This window comes from Heptranchias perlo, chromosome 2, assembly GCF_035084215.1.
Source record: "Heptranchias perlo isolate sHepPer1 chromosome 2, sHepPer1.hap1, whole genome shotgun sequence".
In the NCBI taxonomy this organism is placed as follows: Eukaryota; Metazoa; Chordata; class Chondrichthyes; order Hexanchiformes; family Hexanchidae; genus Heptranchias; species Heptranchias perlo.
In genome coordinates this window covers 92,721,396-92,745,292 of record NC_090326.1, presented here as the reverse complement: position 1 = coordinate 92,745,292, position 23,897 = coordinate 92,721,396, and the positions used below count along the sequence as shown (strand labels likewise).

The 23,897-nt window shown below is 41.5% G+C and overlaps 1 protein-coding gene across 1 annotated transcript in view; it reads left to right on the top strand.

Annotated features, from left to right (window-relative positions):
* The first annotated feature begins 2,650 nt into the window (after positions 1-2,650).
* LOC137332264 (electrogenic aspartate/glutamate antiporter SLC25A13, mitochondrial) overlaps positions 2,651-23,897 on the top strand; it is a 150,667-nt gene continuing 129,420 nt past the window's right edge. Inside the window, exons 1-2 of the mRNA XM_067995972.1 lie at positions 2,651-2,794; positions 3,257-3,310. Of these exons, the coding sequence (XP_067852073.1) occupies positions 2,651-2,794; positions 3,257-3,310 (198 nt within the window). The remainder of the gene's footprint in view (positions 2,795-3,256; positions 3,311-23,897) is intronic.

Below are 23,897 nucleotides of genomic sequence, written 5' to 3'. Positions count from 1 at the left end.
GCAAATTAAATTCAATATAGCAAAGTGTGAAGTGGTTCATTTTGCTAGAAGAAATAGAGAGACTTGTTCTTTGGAAGATAAGAAACTAAATGGGGTAAAGGAGCAAAGTGATCTGGAATACAGATACATAAATTCGTAAAAGTAGCAAGTTGATAAGGCCATCAAAAGTGCAAACTACTTACTGGGGTTCATTTCTAGAGCAATAGAATACAAAAGCAGGAATGTGATGTTATATTTATGTAGCCATGATGTGGAGATGTGGATAACCTGGTGTTGTAAGATTCCTAATATTTATGTAGAACTTGGTTAGACTACACCGGAAAAGAAGACCAAGAGGTCTTTAAAATTATTAAGGGGTTCGATAAGGTGGATATAGAGAAACTGTTTCCACTTGTGGATGAGTTTAGAACACGGGGGCATAAATATAAGATAGCCACTAACAGATCAAATAAAGAATTTGGGAGGAATTTCTTGGTAAGAATGTGGAACTCGCTGCAACATGGAGTGGTTGAAGTAGATAGCATTGACACATTTAAGGGAAGGCTTGATGCATATGTGAAGGAGAAGGGACTAGAGGGATACGGAGGCAGGGTGGGAAGAGATAAGTAGAGTGGGAGGAAGCTCCTCTGAAGTATAAACACTAACATAGACCAGATGGACTGAATGGCCTGTTTCTGTGCTGTGGGTTCTATTTAATTTTATGTAGTACTTTTATGCAATTAAGTTATTGGGTAGCATTTAGTATTAGTAACATTGGATCCTGACAATATCACTTACACTACACAAATGACAATAAAAAGTATCATCTAAAGTGTTGCTTTAGTCAACGAAACAGGCAAATATTTGTCGATTTAAAATTATTGGCCCAGAAAGTGCTTAAAGAATGGTGAGCATGGCTCATCGTTGTTAGTGGCGAAATCGTGGAGCAAGTTCTGACGTTCGCACATGTGCAGTGAAACGCGGAAATCCGGAACTTGCTCCTCCTGGTTCGTTGGCGATATGACAGCTTTGCATTAAAGGGATATTGCCAGGGGGAATCAGTGGAAACAACGGACCAGCGCCAACTTGCTCATGTGCCCAGCTGGAAAGTAACTAATATCGCCACAAACAGGTATGCTTAAAAGTACCAGGTCTAAACTAAGTTTTTAACAGTGCAGTTAGTCTTAATGACGGCCAAACAACTAAAAATTAACTTTTAAAAATGTGGAGTCTCATTACTCCTTATTAATAGTTTTTGGTCATTAAAATCCTTTTATTAAAAAAAATGTAAAATTTTTTTTTTACTTTTCCCTTCTGTCTCTTTTATTTAATTTGATTATTTTTTACCCTCTCTTTTTTCGCCGTCTATAACTGTTTTTACAATGATTTTAATGTTGTACCTTTCACTTCCTGGATTTTACGTTCCAGTTTGCTGAAAGTTTCGCAGCTTGTCAAAAATGCTACGATCTGATTGTTCGAGGGGAGAGATCGATCCTCTCGTTTCTCCTATGGGTCCTAGCTTCACTGGAGCTAACGCTGGGCTCTTCTCTGCTTCCTATTAGAGGAAGTGCACCCAGTGAAGACAGCGGTAAATTAGTGGGTTAGTAAAAATCTATGGAGCGGCGAGCATTGTTGATTCACCACTCCAAGCAATTTCTGGGTCAATGTATTTTCATCAACTAAGATGAAAATTATGATTAAATTTCTCATGAAGCTACATGCCCTTAGTTCTAGAAATAATTTTAATCAATGGTCCAGAACTTTTGGAACAGATGTTGGAAATTGAAACTGATGATTAAAGTTTTAGTTGACATTGCAGTATCAGTTTATTATTTCTTAACTCACAAATTCATAAGAAATGTTATGTAAGAAGTGATTAAAAAATGACATTTATGATGCATGTTTTCAAAAAAAAATGCTGAAAAGACTAGAAGGAAATATGGAAAGTAAAAACTAAATTTTTGACATCTGCTTTAAAATATGACTGAAATTTAGGAACCAAGGACTAGATGTAAATTGGATTAAATTTTTTAAGCCTAAAATTAAAATTTGAAATGAAGAGGAAGAACTTAGTCTTCCCTTTTTTAGGGTTAGTTTTTTTGCCTTTGATCTCAGACCATAGTAACATGATGAATATATTACTGTGTGATTAGGTTCATGATTGCAATATTGAGCTGAGCACACTTGCCAATGGGTACTGAAAATAAGCAGATTTGCTCTAAAGGAACCCCCTTTTGAGACTGTTACTGCATTTCAGCCTCAGTTCCCAACCTCCCCACAGCACTCCAGATTGGTGGGAGGCAAGACCCTTAGTGATAAGGTGCCATATTTTCATACCCAGTCTATGAAATACCTTAAGGTGAGGTCTTTGAGCCTTATCATTAGTCACTACAGGTTTTTAAGAAAATGTTTAAATAAATAAGAGTTGGCGATAAGTACTGAACATGAGTACTCAACTCCATCATTGAGATTTATCCTGGAGTATTCCTTTAACTTTTTGAATAAATTAAAATTAACAGCAAGGTGAAATTGGTTTGCTCATAACAATTAGTGGGATTGTCAGTGTCTCTTTTGTTTAACACCATATTGGCATGTTGATTTTGATTAATCTGATAGTACTGTAGTCTTCAGCTGCGTGTCTGAAATGCTCTATAGCATGATATTTAGTAAGATGGAGTGCAACCGGGGAGAAGGGCGTGTCCCTCTTGAGATGCTTTTGATAACTGATGCAGAGAAGTTTGCAGTTGAAAATGTACTCACCTTCTGGAAGCAGTTTGAGATTCACAAGCAGTTTAATTGGGAAGAAAATCCTAGAGTTAGTTTAGAAGTGTTTAGATGTTGTGTGCCTCGTGCTGTAATGAAAATACAGAAACAGAGGCTACATGTTTTTCCAAGGAAGATGTTTGGTATCAGCTGAAAGGATAGAGTTGTCAATGCTGAAATCCCTCCATGGCCTTTCCCCGTTCTGCATTCAACCTTGTGTTCCTCCCTGGACCCTTCAGTCCTCATGGCTCTGCCTCATGCGCCCATACCATCACCCTACCATTGACTGAGTCGTAAGATGTTTTAGGCCTACTCTCTAATTCCCTCCCTAATCCCCTCTGCCTCTCTGTTTTTCCCTTCACCTTTAAAAATGTCAAAACCCATCCTTTTAACTAAGCTTAATATAAATCTAACCTGTTGTGTCATTTTATTTGGTCATTTACGCATCAAGGAGGAGTACTATATGCTGCTGTTTTGAAATTTGTCTGTTAACAGCACTTTATTTTTTTTCCAGTTGGATTTGACCAAGGAAGCAAGTCCAGTTGAACTGAAAACTATATTTCTAAAGGTATGTGATTTTACTAACACTTGGTTTTCATTTCCTTTGGTCAGTATGTATACATTTTAAGAAACTACAACAAACAATCACAATTTACTAATTGGACCGACCTTGGATATGGGGCCAGATTGTATAAATTAATATAAGTAACTTTTTAAAGAACACGACAGAATAAAATTCCAATTTGCGACAGCTTTCCACAAAATCTGTTTCTGTGGAATCAAACCATGGGTAATGATATAGTTTACGTGTGAATTGTAATATGAACTGTAAGATCAGATTGAAGTGGATAATTGATCAAAATGGGATGTAGGGCATTCCACTGCATTAGAAATTGAGTGGAATAAGTACATTCAAGATTAGTAGATTTTTGTCTGATGTCTGAACCTAAGCCTAATACTTGGTGTAAATTCATAGTTTGTACACTGAATGGCCTATGCAGCTAGTATCTGGATTACTTCTAGATTTTGATCTCTAATATATTGGATTGAATTGCGCTAATCAGCAGTTAGGTCAGATAGATTAGCAGGTCCTTTTTCCGCTTAATTCAAGTAATTAGAAATTGCGTAACCTCAGACTAAGCCAGAGTCACAGGCCCAATTAGTAAATAGCAATTTCTTATCTCATTCAGTTGGTTGCCAAGTTCATTGTATCTTACTTTTGTTACTTTGTTTGGAAGGGCATTAGTATCTCCATAGTACAGAAACAGAGATTCAATACAAAATGCTCAATTTTGACTACTTCCAATTTACAAAGATGTATGTTAGAAGGACTCTATAAAAGTGTTTGAGGGAGATTTAATTTATGAATGTTAAACTTCATTCTCTCGTTCAGATTCTGATTGATCCTCTGTGCATTTTTGGCATTCAGTTTTTCTTTTTATCCATGGTAAAAAGGATTATATTAATAATGGGGTGGGGCAAACAAAATACCGATGTCAAGGGAAGCCGGACTGTTTCCAGTCTTCTACCATTATAACTGTCTCTGGGAGATGTGCAAGATCAATGCAGATGGCTGCCCTCCAATTTGTGCCCCATTGTTGAGCCTTCACTTGGTGCCTTACCTTGATGACTCAGCAAAGATTTGCTGTGCGTGAAATTGCACTGATAAACTTGCTGAAGATTCTTAAGGGTGAAACTAATGTAACATTAAACCAAAATTATTATGCACAAAACTCAGCTTGGAGTTACATTTTTGAACTGTAGATATAGCCTTTTGGGGAAATAGGTATCGAGGGCCTATTTTTGTATTTTTTTTTAAATCGAGGTTACAGTCGGACATATTGTGTTGCTTGATTTAACAGATTACAACTCTCAGTATACCTTCCAGACTTTTAAATGCAGCATAAACTAAAACCTAAGTAAATGTTTTTTTATCAAAGCTGCCAATACAGAATGGTCTGTACCTCAGTTTTAACTACCCTTGTCACCATTGACTGATACTCAGCAAGCATGTTGCATAACTTTGTAACTGCAGCATGCTGCAATTGGTACTACACTAGCAAATATGGCAGAAGACATGAGGCACATGTGGCTCTTATTCCATTGTGGGTTGAGTGAAACGTAAGTGCCAAAATATTGTGGACCCATACCTGGGGGTAAAACAGAAAATGCTGGATGGTCATAGGTCAGTTAGCAAGAGAGCAAGAGAAGATAGGTTAACATTTTGGGTAGGGCTATTTATTAGAACCCAGCTGAAATGTTAAGCTGCCGTTTCTCTTTCAGATACTGATTGACTTTCCAAGCATTTTTGGTATTCTTAGATTTTTTTTTTAATGTGCACTTACAGTACAGCAAGAGAGCACTAATATGGTCGTACAGTTTGCATTTGCTTGCGAGGTGGGGCACGTGAAATACTGATGTCAGCATATTTCTAAGGATCAAAATTACAAACATAATTACTACAGTAGCTCTTTTTGTTCTGAAAAGGGCATTTTGATAGCACAAATCCAAATACTCTTAAGGATAAGCCAATCCAACGTCACAAAGGATTACTTTGTCATATTAAGAGAAAGCAGAAAAAACTTCCATTTATATAATGCCCAGCAGATCCTCAGGACATTCCAAAGCACATCACAGCCAGTGAAGTACTTCTGAAGTGTGGTCACTGTTTTATTGTAGGCAAACACGGCAGCCAATTTGTGTACAACAAGGTCTCACAAACAGCAATGAAATAAATGAACAGATGTTCACCAAGTTAAACCTCCCCTCGCTCCCCTTCAAGAGGTGCCATGAGATTTTTTTTTTATGTCCACGTGAGAGGCCAGATGGGGCTTTGGTTTAACATGTCCACCGGTAACATCTCCAGGGTGTCTCAGTCGTCTGCACATAAGTGTATACGACAGGTCACGGATGGCTTGTTTGCCAGGGTATCCAACTATGTCAACTTCCCCCTGTGATGACATCAGCCAGACTGAGAGGGGAGTGGGTTTCAACACACTGCCTGCCTTCGCAGGGTGCAGGGCGCAATTGATTGCACACACATAGCAAACCGAGTACCTACACATGAGCCAGGACTGTTCATTAACCGAAAGGAATATAACTCTATCTATGCGCAGCTCATTTGTGACTACTGGAAGAAATTTCTGCAGTTGTGTGCCAAATTCCCTGGCAGCTGCCATGATTCCTTAATTTTGTGCGAGTCCAACATTCCAGCCCTCTTCCACACAAGACCGACTTAAGGGCAGGCTTCTTGGAGACAGGGATACCCCCTGCAGATGTGGCTCATGATACCTGTGAAAAATCCCACCAATGAAGTACAGCAGCGGTACAACGACAGTCACATCATCACCAGGTCTGTCATTGAGCAAGTCATAGGAATGCTGATGCTGTGCTTCAGGCGCCTGGATAGATCTGATGGAGCCCTTCAGTACTCACCAGCGAGGGTGTGCAGAATAATAGGTGTGTGTTGCGTCCTGCACAACATCGCTCAGCAGAGAAGGTTACAGGTGGAAGAGCTCGAATGTGCTCATGAAGCATCCTCATCTGCTGGCAATGTTGAAGAAGGTGAGGAGGAGAAGAAAGATGGGCAACCCATCACCAGAACAGCAGTGCACATGGCTGCTCGTGATGCCACTGTTAACTAACAAGTTCTCATAAGGAGATGTGCATAGAAATATAGAAACACAGAAAATAGGAGCAGGAGTAGGCCCTTCAGCTCTTCGAGCCTGCTCCGCCATTCAATATGATAATGGCTGACCCTTGATCTCAATAGCATATTCCTGCTCTCTTCCCATACCCCTTGATGCCTTCTGTGTCTAGAAATCTATCTAGCTCCTTCTTAACTATATTCAGTGACTTGGCCTCCACAGCCTTCTGTGGTAGAGAATTCCACAGGTTCACCACCCTGAGTGAAGAAATTTCTCCTCATCTCAGCCCTAAATGTTCTACCCCGTATCCTGAGACTGTGACTCCTCATTCTGGACCCCCCTGCCAGGGGAAACATCCTCCCTGCATCCAGTCAGACTATCCCTGTCAGAATTTTATATGTTTCAATGAGATGCCCCCTCATTCTTCTAAACTCGAGTGAATACATGCTGAGTCGACCCAATCTCTCATACGACAGTCCTGCCATCCCAGGAATCAGTCTGGTGAACCTTCGCTGCATTCCCTCTATGGCAAGTATATCCTTTCTTAGGTAAGGAGACCGAAACTGCATACAATACTCCAGGTGTGGTTTCACCAAGGCCCTGTATAACTGCAGTAAGACATCCTTGCTCCTGTACTCAAATCCTCTTGCAATGAAGGCCAACATAGCATATGCCTTTTTAACTGCTTGCTGCACCTGCATGTTTGCTTTCAGTGACTGGTGTACAAGAACACCCAGGTCCCTTTGTACATCAACATTTCCCAATCTATCACCATTTAAATAATACTCTGCCTTTCTGTTTTTCCTTCCGAAGTGGATAACTTCACATTTATCCATATTATACTGCATCTGCCATGTATTTGCCCACTCACTCAACTTGAATAAATCGCCTTGAAGCCTCTTTGCATCCTCCTCACAACTCACAATCCCACCTAATTTTGTCGTCAGCAAACTTGGAAATATTACATTTGGTTCCCTCATCCATATCATCGATATATATTGTGAATAGCTGGGGCCCAAGCGGTACCCCACTCGTCACTGCCTGCCACCCCAAAAAAGACCCATTTATTCCTACTCTGTTTCCTGTCTGTTAACCAATTTTCAATCGATGCTAGTATATTACCCCCAATCCCATGTGCTTTAATTTTGCACACTAACCTCTTATGTGGGACTTTATCAAAGATCTTCTGAAAATCCAAATAAACTACATCCACCGTGGTGTTCTCCCTTATCTATTCTACCAATTACATCCTCAAAAAACTCCAGTAAGTTTGTCAAACATGATTTCCCTTTCATAAATCCATGTTGACTTTGTCTAATCCCGCTGATATTTTCCAAGTGTCCTGTTATCACATCCTTTGTAATAGACTCTAACATTTTCCCTACTACTGATGTTAGGCTAACTGGTCTGTAGTTCCCTGTTTTCTCTCTCTCCTTTTTTAAATAGTGGGGTTATATTTGCCACTCTCGAATCTGCAGGAACTGTTCCATAATCTATCAAATTTTGGAAGATGACAACTAATGCATCCACTATTTCCATGGCAACCTCTTTTAGTACTCAGGCCCTGGGGATTTATCAGCTTTCAGTCCCATTAATTTCTCCAGCACTTTTTATACTAATACTAATTCCCTTTAATTCCTCCTTCTCACTAGTCCCTTGGTTCCCTAGCATTTCTGGGAAGTTATTTGTGTCCTCTTCCGTGAAGACAGAACCAAAGTATTTGTTTAATTGCTCTGCCATTTCCTTGTTCCCCATTATAAATTCTCCCGTTTCTGACTGTAAGGGACCTACATTTGTCTTCACTAATCTTTTTCTTTTTACATACTTGTAGAAGCTTTTACAGTCCACTTTTATGTTCCTTGCAAGCTTACTCTCCTACTCTTTTCCCCCTCTTAATCAATCTCTTGGTCATTTTTTGAATTCCAAACTGCTTCCAATCCTCAGGCTTGCTACTTTTTCTGGCAACTTTATATGACTCCTCTTTGGATCTAATACTATCCTTAATCTCTTTTTAGCCATGGTTGGGCTGCTTTTCCTTTTGTGTTTTTGCGTCAGAAAGGAATGTATAATTGTTGCAATTCATGCATTCGTTCCTCAAATGTTAGCCATTGCCTATCCACCGTCATGCCTTTTAATGAACCTTCCTAATCTATCACAGCCAATTCACTCCTCATACCTTCCCATAGTTTCCGTTTAGATTTAGGACCCTAGTTTCAGATTGGACTACTTCACTTTCCATCTTAATGAAGAATTCTATCATGTTATGCAAACTGAAGATCGTGAACTACTCAGACCCCCTTGGAGAACCAAAACCAGCACTCCCCACCACCCCGCTTGTCCTTCAATCACACATACACTCATTGTAAATGCACCCAATGGGTGGCATCAAGTCTTGGCGTTCATGATGAAACATATGAAAGGGTACTTTCACAAAAGGGACTCAAGAATGGACAAGATGTTGCAGTGGTGGTGACAATTATAACATTTAATGTGCATGTAAGAAAAAAACAAATATATATGAAATTGCATCAGACACCCTTGTGCATATCCTTGGTGATTACAAAATCTTCGCCTTTCTCTTCCTACCGCTTCTACGTGGTGCATCCCCTGTGGCTTCAGCAGAGATAGTGGCTGGTTGCTCAGGTCCCTGCCTTGACTGCTGAGATGCTCTTAGCCTATGACCTCTGGGTTTTGGAGTTCATGAGGGCCCTGCCAAGTCTGCTTCACCTGTGCAGGGGCAGACTCGGCCATCGGGAGAGGAGGCAGAATTGAGGGTACCGGGTTTGTGGGGTGGGGGGGTGGCAACGGATGAGATGGGGAGCGCTTTGAGTGGAGACCATGCTCCCATGGCCCTTTTCGCCATTATCCCCCCCTTGGGCCAGGACCATGTCACTTCTACCGCTCTACTGGACAACAGCTTGGAGCAGATCTGTGATGCTTTTGAAGGCCACGGCTAAAGTATCTGTCTGCCAGTTTAAGGTGGCAGATGCGCTGGCATCCAGAGTCCGCAGGGCTCTTGTCATGGCCTGAATGGACTCATTTGTGAGCCATGCTTGAAGCTCGTTGAAGGCTGCTATTCTCTCCATCGCAGACAATCCCACACTCAACTGTGCCACCATTCTACTGATGCTGGAGATGGACTCCTCCATCCTCTCCGCTATTGTGGAGAGTGTGCGTTTTTCAGTACCTCGCAAAGATGTAGCTGTACCTCTATCAAACATCATTCTCAGCGATGGCCCCCAGGGTTCAGCATCTGCATCCAGCTGAGCAGATGTTAGAGAGAAGTGTGTCTCCCGACACAGACTCTCCACAGCTGCCCCTGCCACCAGTGTCTGCTCGTGCACACTTGAGTGGTGAATCACCAGGTGACAATCCAACTATCTGCCCAACAGGACCCACCGAAGTGCCAGTATCTTCGCTGGTGCATGGCTGGATATGATGTGATCGTGCTCCCTCAGAGAAATGGAGCTCCTGTGAGGGATCGCCCTCTTCTGTGGCGCATGCCTCCTCATCAATCCTTGAAGGCCTTGGAAGAGAACATAAAGCAATATTAACAATCATTGTAGATGTTAGTTTGCAATGAGTTGTGAAATCGGTCAATCATTGATAACATCAATTTGTGATGTGTGTGAAGGATGTTAAAGTTCTGTCACCAGCTGTTTGCGGGCTGCCAGTCTCCATCTCCAACAGCCAGGCATTTAACCGTGCAGCTGAGCTCCAAGGCCGCCTCCTCCGCCTCTGTCAGGGGCACTGTTTGTGGTGGCACCCTCCAGTCCTACTCCTCTCCCGTGCATTTTGCGCTCTCTCCTGGGGAGTCCAGAACGAGGGGATATAGGGTAGGACATTTAGGACTGAAATGTGGAGAAATTTCTTCACTGAGGGTAGTGAACCTGTGGAATTCTCTACCACAGAAGGCTGTGGAGGCCAAATCACTGAATATATTTAAGAAGGAGCTAGATAGGTTTCTAGACACAAGGCATCAAGGGGTACGGGGAGAGAGCGGGAATATGCTATTGAGATAGAGGATCAGCCATTATCATATTGAATGGTGGAGCAGGCTCGAAGGGCCGAATGGCCTACTCCATTTCTATGTTTCTCCTACAATGGGAGAAAGAACAGACACGTGAGTGAGTGATGGTGACATGGTCACCCGATGGATGCATTGCTTTAGGTGAGGCTGCCAATGAAAGAGATGCATCAGAGGGTGAGTATCAGACAGACTCATGACATTGCATCAGGATTGGGGTGAGTGGGAGTGGTGGGTTCACAAATGGGGAGGTGATGAAGTGCACAGAAAGTGAAGATAAGTTGATGGTGAGACTTAAGTGGGTGTGTGGAATGATGTGATGGAGAATGCTTGGCAAGATAGAGTGAGGTTTGGTTAATGTACACCACAGGATGTAGGTGAATCAGTAACTACTCAGTTTTTCTGACCTGGTCAGGTCATTAAAGCGCTTCCTGCACTGCACCCACGACCTTGCCTTGGTGCTCCTGCTGCTCAGCTCCTCTGTCACCTCGAGCCAGGCCTTTTTGTTGGTAGAGACAGGGCGCTTCCTCTGATCAGCCAGGTACGGTATGTCCCTCCTGCTCCTCGCACCAGCCAGTAGCAACTCGAGAAGAGTCGTTAAAGCGGGGTGCTGCATCTCTGCACATTCCTCCTTTCTCCCTCAAAATCCATGGTTGCAATGGCTCTTTAAATTCTCCAGTTTCCAGTACATCATTCGGGTGCGCAGTACGTCCGCTGCGCAGCTTGGAGACGCGAAACCCAGAAGTCACATTAAGGGCCTTCAATGTAGTTGTGATCGCTTGAGCCGACGCATGGAAAATTTGTCCAGGTTTCCCACGCAACTATTCACCCTGCCGCCATGTTAAAATTATGCCCATTGTATATCCAGTCCCAGGGTTGCAGAATTTCAGGCCCATTGTAGTTATTGCTTTTAAATCCAGACATGCAGAAGAATCTGAAGCTGGGTTTCCTGTGGCTTAACACTATTTTACTGGAACTTTAACAGTATTGGTAAGAATTGCAAGTTTGTTTAGCATTGCCAGTTTAAGCTTGCTTCAAATGATGTATAGCACATAAGGAATTTGGGAACTAGAAAAGATAGTTTGGTCTGTCTAGCCTGTTTTTTTGCCATTCTATCTGTTGACTCAGAATTCTGTTCAAACTCTGCACCCCAAGTTTACTGTGCCCAATCTTGTGTTGTAATCCAGGTAATTTCAACCAATTTATTTTTAAATGAGTTGCTGTAGGATTGGTGTGTTAACCATTATTTTTAAATGATTTGGAGTATTATTTTAACCATTATTTGGCTCATTTTTCTTTTGGTGCTGCTCCAGTTATCTACTTGAGAATTGACAGCCCAACCACATCTTTGAGAATGGCCGGCACCACACTTTGCAAAGTTTACTGCTCTGCAGAGTCTAGTAGTGCACCCAGAGGGAAGAGGTGGGTTTTATCCGTAACTTGTTAAGAGTATTTATATTTTTGCAGCTGGGTAAATATAAACTGACGTTCCTGATGATGAAAGATAGCTTTTTTGGATGGCAAGTGAATGAGTGAGTGGACATTGTGGGAGGAAATGTGAGGATCTGTGATTGGTAAGCTGGCAGAGTCAAAGGGGATAGTGACAGGTGAGGTGAGAGTGATGGGAAGGAAGTTGTCACGGTTAGCCCCCAGTGGGTGCGCTGGGCAGGAGGAACAGTGAGAGAGGAAGATGCAGCAGTTGGGGTTGCTGCTTGTAAGGAGGCGGCGATGGATGCTTCAATAGGCCCTCTTGGAGTATGCCAAAAGAGGCACAGAGAATAGCTGTGGGTTTGTTCAAAGGGGATTCAAGCCTAGAATGGTGGCAGGAGAGAAGGAAGGCAAAGGAGTAGTGATGGCTCGGGGGGGGGGGGGGGGAGTGCCATAGTCTTCTCCTACCCGAAACATTAATCTCTGACCTTTGGCTGTATGACTTTGCAGGGTGGCAAAAAATGGACTGTAGAAAGATCCCAAAATCTTCTCATTATTTATTTCCTGGGGGGAAAAAACTCCCTAAAAAGGAAGAGTTCAAAATGATCACACTGTCCAATATTATTTACGCAGTATGTTCAAGAAGTTGGGTAGGAGCCTAAAAAGATATTTATTTCTACCCGGTCATCAAGGAGAATTGCTGAAAGTTTCCAGGTTCCAGCTAGCCACGTGATAACATTATAAGAATTAACTTTTGGTCTAACTTCTGACCTCAGGGTACCTTACTGAATGTTTATCAGTCATAGTCACGCTGCAGTGGGTGGTATATATCTGCTCCTAGCAAGATCGCTGATTAAAGAGGAGAGACTCTTGGGAAAGAGCCAGTATAACTGTCCTTCAAACTGTAAGCATTCTGCCAGCAGGGTCTTGTAGAGAATTTGGAAAGGTCTCAATTGGAAACTTTCCAAGACATCTCCTTAATAGGAATCAGGTTTCAGACTGTTCCACATTCTCAATGCCAGGCAGATAGTTAATATCTAAAACAGCTGGCATTCCTCCAGTTGAGCGATCAAACTCCAGCCAAAAGTCAACCTCAGATGGCTTGATGCCAGTAAATTTCAATGCTTTAGACGTCAGGCATATTGTGAGATCTTTACAACTAAATCTGCCACAGTGGTCACAAAAAGGTTCACATCTCAACTGGTACGTGTGTGGATTTTGCTTTTTGTCAATGGTGGAATGATGGTCAACATTTAGCAAGTGCCAATATTTACCAGGTTTGTTGCATTCTCACCATGAGGCACTATAAATACTTGTAGTACTTTGCCTTAATTTTGTTTAATTGTATGAAGTGCTCTGAAACACCATCACTTTTTGAATTGTTGTTATGTCGGCAACTGACGCAGCCATTCTGTGCCTGCAACATCCCTTAAACAGTGAGATGAATTACCATTTGATCCGTTTTCTTAGGTGGCATTGGTTGAAGAAGGTTGTGGAAACTATTACTCCTTGGAAGTCCTGCTACAGAAAACTGCAGTAAAGGTGGGGTGTCTCTGTTTGGAGGGGTAGCACACTCTCTCCTGTCAAATCAGAGGGGCAAGCTGCTTGAAATGAGATTGCAGACAGTGAATGGAATCAGCTTGGGAACAAATGAGGTAAAAGTTTTGTGGTATCAGCAGCGCCAAAGTAAAAGCTCCCATCTTGGAATACGTTATTTTACTATTGGGCCATAGTTTACGTGATACAAACCACATTTGTGAGCTGCAGCAGCCTCAGGAAGGTAGCATGGGAGCAATATTCGCCCTTTTTCTACATAGTGTCATTGAATGGCAGACTTTTTGGGAGGCACACAAATTGCTTGCACTGCAACACGCACAAGTTGAAAGGTGTGCTCTGAACCAGCACTGCCACCAGCAACTAGGCATGCTGCACTAAAATGCATTCATATGAAGGATGTGGACTGACCACAGAGGTAGCATTCTGAGGTCTGCCAACTTCTAACATCTGATGACTTATATGTGCTTCCAGGAGAAAGCCACAACCACTGCGAGCGCACGTGCACTGGTGACGACCCTCACAATTTGAAGAAGCTGTTTGAGGAGATGGTTCTCAGCATTTTTGATTTGGAATTTGCAGGGGGAATAAGGGAAGGAAAGAGGCATGCTGTCACCATCCAGAAAGTATCCTTTTCTTAAACTCGTTACCCTTACTTACTCATTCTCACTCAGTAATACGTTGCACAACAGCAGAATGGCATATAGTATATTGGCATCATGCCCCCTTGCCCCCATTTTGAAACCATTTAACACAGGGTCCTCCAAGGTGTCATCATCGAACACTTCACAGCAGATCATGTGTCATGCTCCTCCTGGCACAAGTAGCATCAGAATTCCAAGCATCCTGGGACATTTATCTAGCAAGCTTGAGGGAGAAGCAGGTATCAGCAGCGCCAAAGTAAAAGCTCCCATCTTGGAATACATTATTTTACTATTGGGCCATAGTTTACGTGATACAAACCACATTTGTGAGCTGCAGCAGCCCTCAAAGTAAACAGGAGGGGAGCAACTGGAAGTGGCAGCTAAAGAACAGCAAGCAGCTGCCCACATTTACAGCTAGAAGCATTCCTCGGCTGTGTGGAGAAGGGTTTTAGAAGAGCATTGTTTTTGACGTCTGTGACATATCTTTAAATTATGCTGAAGACCCTGCAAAAATCTTTGACAAATGTGCAGCAGTGCACATCCCACTTCACCGCAGCATTGTGTGAGGGGTTTACACGACTGAAGTGAAGCATGTGGCAACTTCACTGTCACCAGAGAGTGGAGGTACAAGCCTAGGCACAGCCCCAGTCATAGTGTTCATGAGAAAAACTAAGGAAATCTTGGGCTCCAACTTGCAGGAGTCTGTTGATGAATTTGCCAGGCTGAGGTATTGTGAGCCATGACAGCAGGCATCATGCTGCTCAGAGGTAGACTGCAGTCTGCTTTCACTCAGATCCTAAGTCATCTGCAGAGATACCCAGCACATGGACATGACATTACATGACAAAAGAAGGGACAGATGATGCAGCTTCATTTCCAGATGACTGCACGTGCATCCAGCTCACCCAACCCCTTAAAGCATTGCAGAAGTGGCAGTTAACATGCAGGCACTTGCAGTATTGCTTCTTGGATGTGGACAGCTGAAACAGGACCTCTTTTAGCCCTTTACCAGAGGTAGATTGCTTGAGATCCACAATGTTCATCACCCACATTTGCCCCTCCCACTGAGGAAACACTTATATGGTTACCAAGGGAAAGCATATTGGTGGAGCTAGGAGCACCTAATAAATTTTAGGCATTTTTTTTTTCTTTTACTGCAAGCAGATTTTATTAGAGAGGGACTGTTAAGGTAAACAGAAGAATGGTTTAAGATGACATTTAATATGCAATAGATGGAAATGTACAGCATGTTGCTTCTGTGTACACTGGTGTCTCATTTGCCAGATCTGGAATTATTGGAAGCAGCTATCAGAGTGCCCACTGCATCAACCTTCCTGGCTGTACCTTTGCTTCCTCTATTTCCTCTTCGTCTTCCTCATGCTGTTTCTCTTTGTCCTACTACTTTACCAATGGTCTCCACCTCAGCCTGCTGCATACTTGTGAAGCTATGCCGCTGACCGTGATTATTTTAGAACATGTTACATTTAGTTGTCTTGTATCTTAGATTGCTCTTGTGGTTGAGTCCCAAATGCGCATACCTTCGAGAGTATCTGTTCTTTTCTTGAGATCTGTGTAAGGGTTCAGTATTACAGTCAGGAAATGCAGAGCAAACCCTGTCTGGTATTTGCCTTTTAGCTACTTGACTTGTCCTGCCTCCATATGATCTCATTATAATCTTCAGTGAGCAAATAGAGCATCATACCTTGTTAAATAAATTAGCTTAATGATTTTAAATTTTAAGCAAGACAAAGCAGCAAGTAAGTAGCAGCTATATGATAGACTTTCTAGTGTAAATATATAACTATTATCTAATTTCTTGAGTGAACAAAATAATAAAAGGATTGCAACTCTGGGAACTAAGCTAATCCTTTTATGAATAGCTTTCAGATATACTCAATGATCCTTTTTGACTTAACTACTGTGGGAGCCTATAATAATTCAAAACATTTGTTTGAATTTTTAAGTGAGTTTTGTTTCTTTTTCAGGAGCTTCAAATTTATTGTCCCTTCCTTGAGGTTTTTCCAAGTTAACTATTGATTTGAACAGAGCAACCCTTATATCTTGGAAAAGAGATGCTGGAACTTGTTGGGATTTTGAATTTCTGAGACATTCACATTTGAAAAAGAATTGTCAGTCAAATACAAACTGTACCAATTACACAACAAAGTTTGAATTATTCCCTTCTCCAGTGATGATTTATCAGTTTAAGCTTGTAACGAGTCTTAACTGCAGTCATAAAGTCATAATATACAGCACAGAAGGGGGCCAGTAGCCCATTGTGCCTGTGCCGGCCCTTTGAAAAAGCTATCCTCCTGCTCCTTCCCCATAGCCCTGCAATTTTTTCCTCTTCAAGTATATATCACATTCCCATTTGAAAGTTACTACTGAATCTGCTTCCACCGCCCTTTCAGGCAGTGCACTCCAGATCATCATAACTTGCTGTATAAAAAAAAAATTCTCTTCATCTCCCCTCTGGTTCTTTTGCTAATTATCTTAAAGCTGTGTCCTCTGGTTATTGACCCTCTTGCCAGTGGAAACTTTTCTCTTTATTTACTCTATCAAAATCCCATATAATTTTCAACACCTCCTATTAAACTTCCTCATAACCTTCTCTGCTCTAAGGAGATCAACCCCAGCTTCTCTAGTCTCTTCACATAACTGAAGTCCCTCTTCCTTGGTATCATTCTAGTAAATCTCTGCAACCTCTCTAAGGCCTTGACATCCTTCCTAAAGTGTTGTGCCCAGAATTGAACACAATACTCCAGCTGAGGCCGAACCAGTGATTTATAAAGGTCCAGCATAACTTCCTTGCTTTTGTACTCTATGCCTCTATTTATAAAGCCAAGGGTCCCGTATGCTTTTTTAACAACTTTTATCAACTTGTCCTGGCACCTTCAAAGATTAATGTATGTGAACCTCCAGGTCTCTATGTTCCTGCACCCCCTCTAAAATTGTACCATTTAGTTTATATTGCCTCTCCTCATGCTTCCTCCCACAATGCACACTTCTCCGCATTGCATTTTATCTGCCATGTGACTGCCCATTTCACTAGTTATGTTTTTTTTAAAACTGCTTTTGTATTGTAACTGGATTTAAGACAACATCCACAACATCAAAACTAGACACTAATACCTAATTCTTGTCACAGCATCTTTAGACTATATAGGAGAATTTGCATTTGATAAGGTCCCACATAAGAGACTGTTAGCTAAGATAGAAGCCCATGGAATCGAGGGAAGTTGGTTAGGAAGTTGGCTGAGCGAAAGGCGACAGAGAGTAGGGATAATGGGTAGGTACTCACATTGGCAGGATGTGACTAGTAGAGTCCTGCAGGGATCTGTCTTGGGGCCTCAATTATTCACAATATTTATTAACGACTTAGATGAAGGCATAGAAAGTCTCATATCTAAGTTTGCCGATGACACAAAGATTGGTGGCATTGTAAGCAGTGTAGATGAAAACATAAAATTACGAAGGGATATTGATAGATTAGGTGAATGGGCAAAACTGTGGCAAATGGAATTCAATGTAGACAAATGTGAGGTCATCCACTTTGGATCAAAAAAGGATAGAACAGGGTACTTTCTAAATGGTAAAAAGTTTAAAAACTGTGGATGTCCAAAGGGACTTAGGGGTTCAGGTACATAGATCATTGAAGTGTCATGAACAGGTGCAGAAAATGATCAATAAAGCTAGTGGAATGCTGGCCTTTATATCTAGAGGACTAGAATACAAGGGGGCAGAAGTTATGCTGCAGCTATACAAAACCCTGGTTAGACCGCACCTGGAGTACTGAGAGCAGTTCTGGGCACCGCACCTTCGGAAGGACATATTGGCCTTAGAGGGAGTGCAGCGTAGGTTTACTAGAATGATACCCGGACTTCAAGGGTTAAGTTATCAGGAGAGATTACACAAATTGGGGTTGTATTCTCTGGAGTTTCGAAGGTTAAGGGGTGATCTGATCGAAGTTTATAAGATATTAAGGGGAACCGATAGGGTGGATAGAGAGAAACTATTTCCGCTGGTTGGGGATTTTTAGGAGTAGGGGGCACAGTCTAAAAATTAGAGCCAGACCTTTCAGGAGTGATATTAGAAAACATTTTTACACACACAGGGTGGTAGAAGTTTGGAACTCTGCCGCAAACGGCAATTGATACCAGCTCAATTGCTAAATTTAAATCTGAGATAGATAGCTTTTTGGCAATCAAAGGTATTAAGGGATATGGGCCAAAGGCGGGTGTATGGAGTTAGATCACAGATCAGCCATGATCTTATCAAATGGCGGAGCAGGCACGAGGGGCTGAATGGCCTACTCCTATTCCCATGCTCCTATGTTCATAACCTTGCCTGAGCAGTTCAAACGGCAGAACCTTTGCTTCAGCATTCCAGTGTTACGTTGTACAGTAGTTCTGGTTCAGACATCTATCTTCTCGACTGGAGAGGATAGCCATGGTCTCCTGACTGCTATCTGTTCAGTTTGTTTGAGCCTTCAAATACTGTGAACTGTCACTTAATGAGAGGTGCTTCCTGGATAACTGATTATGATGTTTCTGTGGTCAGACACCACATGAGAATGATTTGAATGGAAGCCCTTTCGTTCCATGTATGTGGTGGAGTTGATGTGAGGACTGCTGATGTCCACGAGTGCCATTTACTCTGTCCTAGACCCTTGGAATCCTGCCATCCAGTGAAAGTTCTGTGCCCTGTCCAGCTGATGCCTTTCTTCCACAGGGAAAGTAGGAAACTATTGCTCCTTGCAAGCATAGCATCTGTCAATTGCTTGATGTGTCTGAGACTGCAGGCTGTCTGATCAAGCAGATGTTCCCTGTATTGCCTTGGAAGGATCTGATATAAAAGCGAATACTGTGCTAATCTTAGTAAAAGTTGTTTAATCATCCTGCAGCAGATGGCACAGCTCAGTGGCAGCTTCTCTAGTGAAGCAGAGGTGGCAAAGATGGGCCTCCTCTGATTGGTCTAGGCTGGAGTGTTATGGTCTATGAATGAGGGTACCCGAGATACTGATGGATGTGGATACAGTGTCTTGGGTGATATTGTACCTACATTTGGTGTTTCCTCATTAACTCGTCTTCCTTGTCTGAGGTTCCCATACAGCTCCAAAGGAATTTCCATCCTTAGCATTTTGTTTGCTGCAACTTTAATTGCAGCAGCAATACTGGGAAAAAGTATTATTTTTTTAAAATGTTATGCAAAAACAGTGCTGTCTGCAGCAACAGAAACTAGTGCAGGGAGCAAAATGCTTCTTCAAAAACACGAGTTTATCATCAACTTTTCCAATAGAAAGCTAGCTAAGGATCCAGCTTCAGCAGGCCAGGCCAGTGGATTAGTCACATGCCCATCTTGAGACATATGCTTGTTGCAGAGCTCACCTGAAGATCATGAAATTCGGTGTGGGATCTGATTATCACAATTGGCAGATTACAGTGAGGCTGGTACTGGTCGCAAGCGTAGTCTCCCATGACCTGACATTTCTCTTCGCTGCAAAATATGAGCATGCTGCAGATCAGATGTACAGGTCTTCATGCGCAATTTCTTGATCTGTGCTCACCCCGGTGAAGCTCTATATTGCCAGTGGGGCTTTTCATAATGGGGGCTGAAGAGTCTACAAGTCATTCACAGCAATATGGCATCTCGAAAGCCTCCCATTCAGGAAACCCATAAATGCAAAGGGAAGAGATTTGTGTTTAACATTAGGATTGATGATATTACCTGAAGTTCTGGCTCTCACAAATTACTGACTTTTTAAAGATAAATGTATAAAATTCATTTCCATCAGTGTCATTGTGGAGGCTATGTCATCATTTTATCCTTCAAAAAGGATTGTTAAATTTATAATGGGCCGGAAGGTCAGATCATATTGCAAATTTGTTACTCTTATTATAGGATCTGAATATTGCACAAGCTAATGTAACCTCTTTGTGATCTCAAGCTCTTGACATGAAAACCTGCCACTCTGATGACTTTAATGTAGTCCAGAGATATGTAGACTGCATTCTGATTGCTTCTGTACTTTCCTATGTCATCTGATGTAAGCACAGGGCACCATCTAGACCAGATCCAAATTCTGATTAAGTATCTGATTAAGGACCTGGCTTAAGAATTAATCTTACAATCTTTATTTCCTATAAATCTGAAATAGATCACAATTTCCATTACGTGATTATGAAAAAAGAATGAAATGTTTCTTTTTAAAAAAAACCAATTCAGTTGACTATACCTTAAAAATGTTGATAAATTAGCCTCTTCTGAACAAAAGAAGTGGCTGATTAATTAGTGGACGTGGTTTATTTTCAGCACATGAGATAACATTCATCTTGAACATATTTTCACAGAGCTGATTTTGTTTCTACATGCAAATTACAGAATTATTAAACTGGAAAGAGCAGTTTCCATTTCTTGCACTTGTTATAATTGTTGTACATAAATTCTCATTTTGTATTACATGTATCAACATCATTTTCATAGGCTAGTTCTTTTGATACTGGAATATGATGTTGTTAAGAAACTGCTCTGATATAAAGGAGATTAACTGAAGCTGTGCAACCTTGATGTTCTGTTTGGCCCTTAACTGAGCTTGAACCCTTGTATGCTATTCGTCACCAAGACTACCTATTTCCACCACAGCAACTTTACCTAGTCCCTGGCTTTGCCTCTTCTCCCACTGCTGCTGAAATCCTTATTCACATCTTCCTCATTTCCAGGCTAGACTTTGCTGATGCCGTCCTCGCAGGCTTCCTAAACTCCAACTCATCCAAAGTACCACCTCCAACATCTTGTCCTGCATTATTTATGTATTATTCATTTATTAGCCAAGTCTTTGCCATCTTCAATTGGCTTCTTATCTCCTAACATACTGAATTCAAATTCCTCGTTCACAAATTCTTCCGTGGCCTTGCCTCTCTTTACTTCAGTGACTTCCTACAGCCAATTATTTTCCATTATTCTGACTTTGCCCTCTGCCCTCTTTCCCCCCTGCTATGTATTCAGTGATGTGGCCTTCATTTGCTGTCCTTAAACTCTTCCCCACCAAAAGCATCTTCATAATCTCCCTATTTAATTGTGTTCAATCACCTATCCTAACTCTTCTGGCTACATACTACATACATTTATATATCGCCTTTAATGTAATAAAATATCCTAAGATGCTTCACAGTGGAAAAATAACATGTTTGGTGTATGTTATTTTTCCCCTGTGAAGCATCTTAGGATATTTTATTAAATTAAAGGCGATATATAAATGTATGTAGTTGTTCAATATTTCCCCATTTTGATGGGTTTCAAATGATTTTTATTAAGAAACCAAGGTAAAAGGCAAAAAGCTATGCTACCTCTAAGGTTTAAAAGCATATAGAGAAGACTAAGTAAATTGGAACTAGTGATTAGATGACATCAACTTGGGTTTATGGGGGAAGATCAGGCTTAAGAAGTAGAGTTCCACAGTTGTGAGGACCTGAGAAAGAATGAATTAGAGTAGGAGACTGTGAGATGAGTACTGATTTCAACACACACATAAGAACATAAGAAATAGGAGAAGGCCGTATGGCCCCTTGAGCCTGCTCCGCCATTCAGTAAGATCATGGTTGATCTTCTACCTTAACTCCACTTTCCCGCCCTTTCTCCATATTCGTTGATTCCCTTAGTGTCCAACGTGGAAGGACAAAGAGCAACATGTAAGAATGCATATTTGCAACTTTCGAGAAACGAGAGGAAAGTTCAGTGGAGCACTGATTGTGGCAGTATTGAGGGGGTTTGGAGACTATAGGTAAGAAAGGTATTGCTATTAAGATGAGCTTTTTTTCTTGTATCCTGCCCTGGAGTAGTATTGGAAAAATAAGATGGACCAGCTTTCGTAAGATCATGAGAAAATTTCCATGGCGAAGGAAAAGTGTATAGGAATAAGAATCATTGAAGAGAATGTACAGAACAGGGATACGTTTGGGAATCCACATCTTGATGAGTGTCAGCGCCCTGAGTCAAGTTTGTGGGCTCAAGCATCACTCCAGAGACTTGAGCATATAATCAAGGCTGACACTTCATTGTCAGGTGACTACTTTTGGATGAGATGTTAAACGGAGGCCCCATCTGACCTCTCAAGTCGACGTAAAATAACCAATGACGCTGGTTGAAGTGCAGGGGAGTTCTCCGTGTCTTGACCAATGTTCATTCCTCAACCAAAATCACTAAAACAAATTACCTGGTCATCTGTCTCATTGCTGATTATGGGGTTTTGCTGTGTGCAAATGGATACCATGTTTGTCTACTCTGCAAGTGACCGTGCTTCAGAAGCACTTTGGGATGTCCTAAGTGTTCAAAAGGCACCATATAAATGCAAGTTCAGTCATTGTTCTTTGTGTCCCAAGATGTGGAGCACTCTGCTACTCAGGCCCATGATGTGTCATCATATTTTCCATAACATTGAGAATTTGAAACAAATTAACATTCCATGCAAGTTTGTTCTTTCTTAGTACGGATATCATGGGAACCAGAAATCGTTTTGGAGTCCAAACAGCTAAAGATCCAATAGATATGGTGATGATAAAACTCGATACCAGTCATAATGGTAGAACAGAATGGAGCAGTGGTGGAAAGATCAAGATCAAAGCTAGAGTAGCGTAATGACCCAATAAAGTTGGCCTTCTCATTAGGGGAGCTAGCAACTGCAATCAGGCTGGAAGACGGTGGAAAGTAGGATTCAGAAGTTGCAAGACACACTTTTTGGAAGTGCCCAGAAAAAGGTGCTGAAGCAGCAGGAAGTTGGCAGTTATTGTTTCTTTTCAATAATGTGTTTAGCAGTTGTAATACTGGATTTATAGAAGTTAGAGATAACATTTATTCAGTATGCTTCAAACTGATTAATACACCAAGTGGGCAAGACAATTCTTACATTTTTTGTATGGTATTAAATTCATACTGGAATGAATCATGAAATGCTGTTTTTGTTTCCCTTTGTGAAGATGACCTAATAATTATCGGGTTTGCGCTGTTTGGAATATAATTTGGTGTTTTATAACTGTCCGCGAAGTACTTCTGGTAGGGTGAGATCATCTTGCAGAATTAAGTGACGTTCTAAGTGAACGTTTTGCATTGCGTCAATTAGTTTCAAGTGTGCAATCTTTGAGAAGCTTTGTGGTCTCTGTTGCTATTATAATGACCCGGAATTTGCTCTAAACAATAACGGCGGACTTAACAGCGTTCAACGTTATTTCAGTGCAAATGGTAGAGGAACTTCTGGCGACCGCACATGCGCAGTTAAATGCGGAAATCCGGAGGTTCCTCTACCAAATGCCCTGCTTGCCTAGAAGCTTCGCGGGAAGGAGATCTTGCCGGCTCACTCCCCGTTGAAATGATTGCAATAACGTGAAGTTTCTCTTCTGCCCTGCTGGAAACGAACTAATCTCCCCCGAGAAAGGTACGTCCAGTTTTTTTAGTCTAACCAAAATTTTAATGGCGTGGTGGGTCTTAATGACTGCCAAACAACTTCTCTGGCACTGAAAATTTACTTTTAAACAAGTGTGTGGAGTCTTTTAATTGTTTAAAAAATTTAATTATTTTTACTTTTCCTTTCTGTCTCTTTTTTTACTTGTCTTTTAATTCAGTATTTCTTAACCTCTCTTTATTTCGCTTCTTATAACTGATTTTACATTGAATTCACTATTCTAACTTACACTTCCTGGTTTTGTGAATGCGCTGCTTATTAACGTGCTTATTAACATGCTTCAATATGATTGATTGACTAAGGGGATACACAGCAGCTTTCACCGTTCACACAGCTTACGGATGCCCAGGAGAGGGCACTGTGCTGGATTGAGAACCCGATAAGAGGAACTTACCATGCAA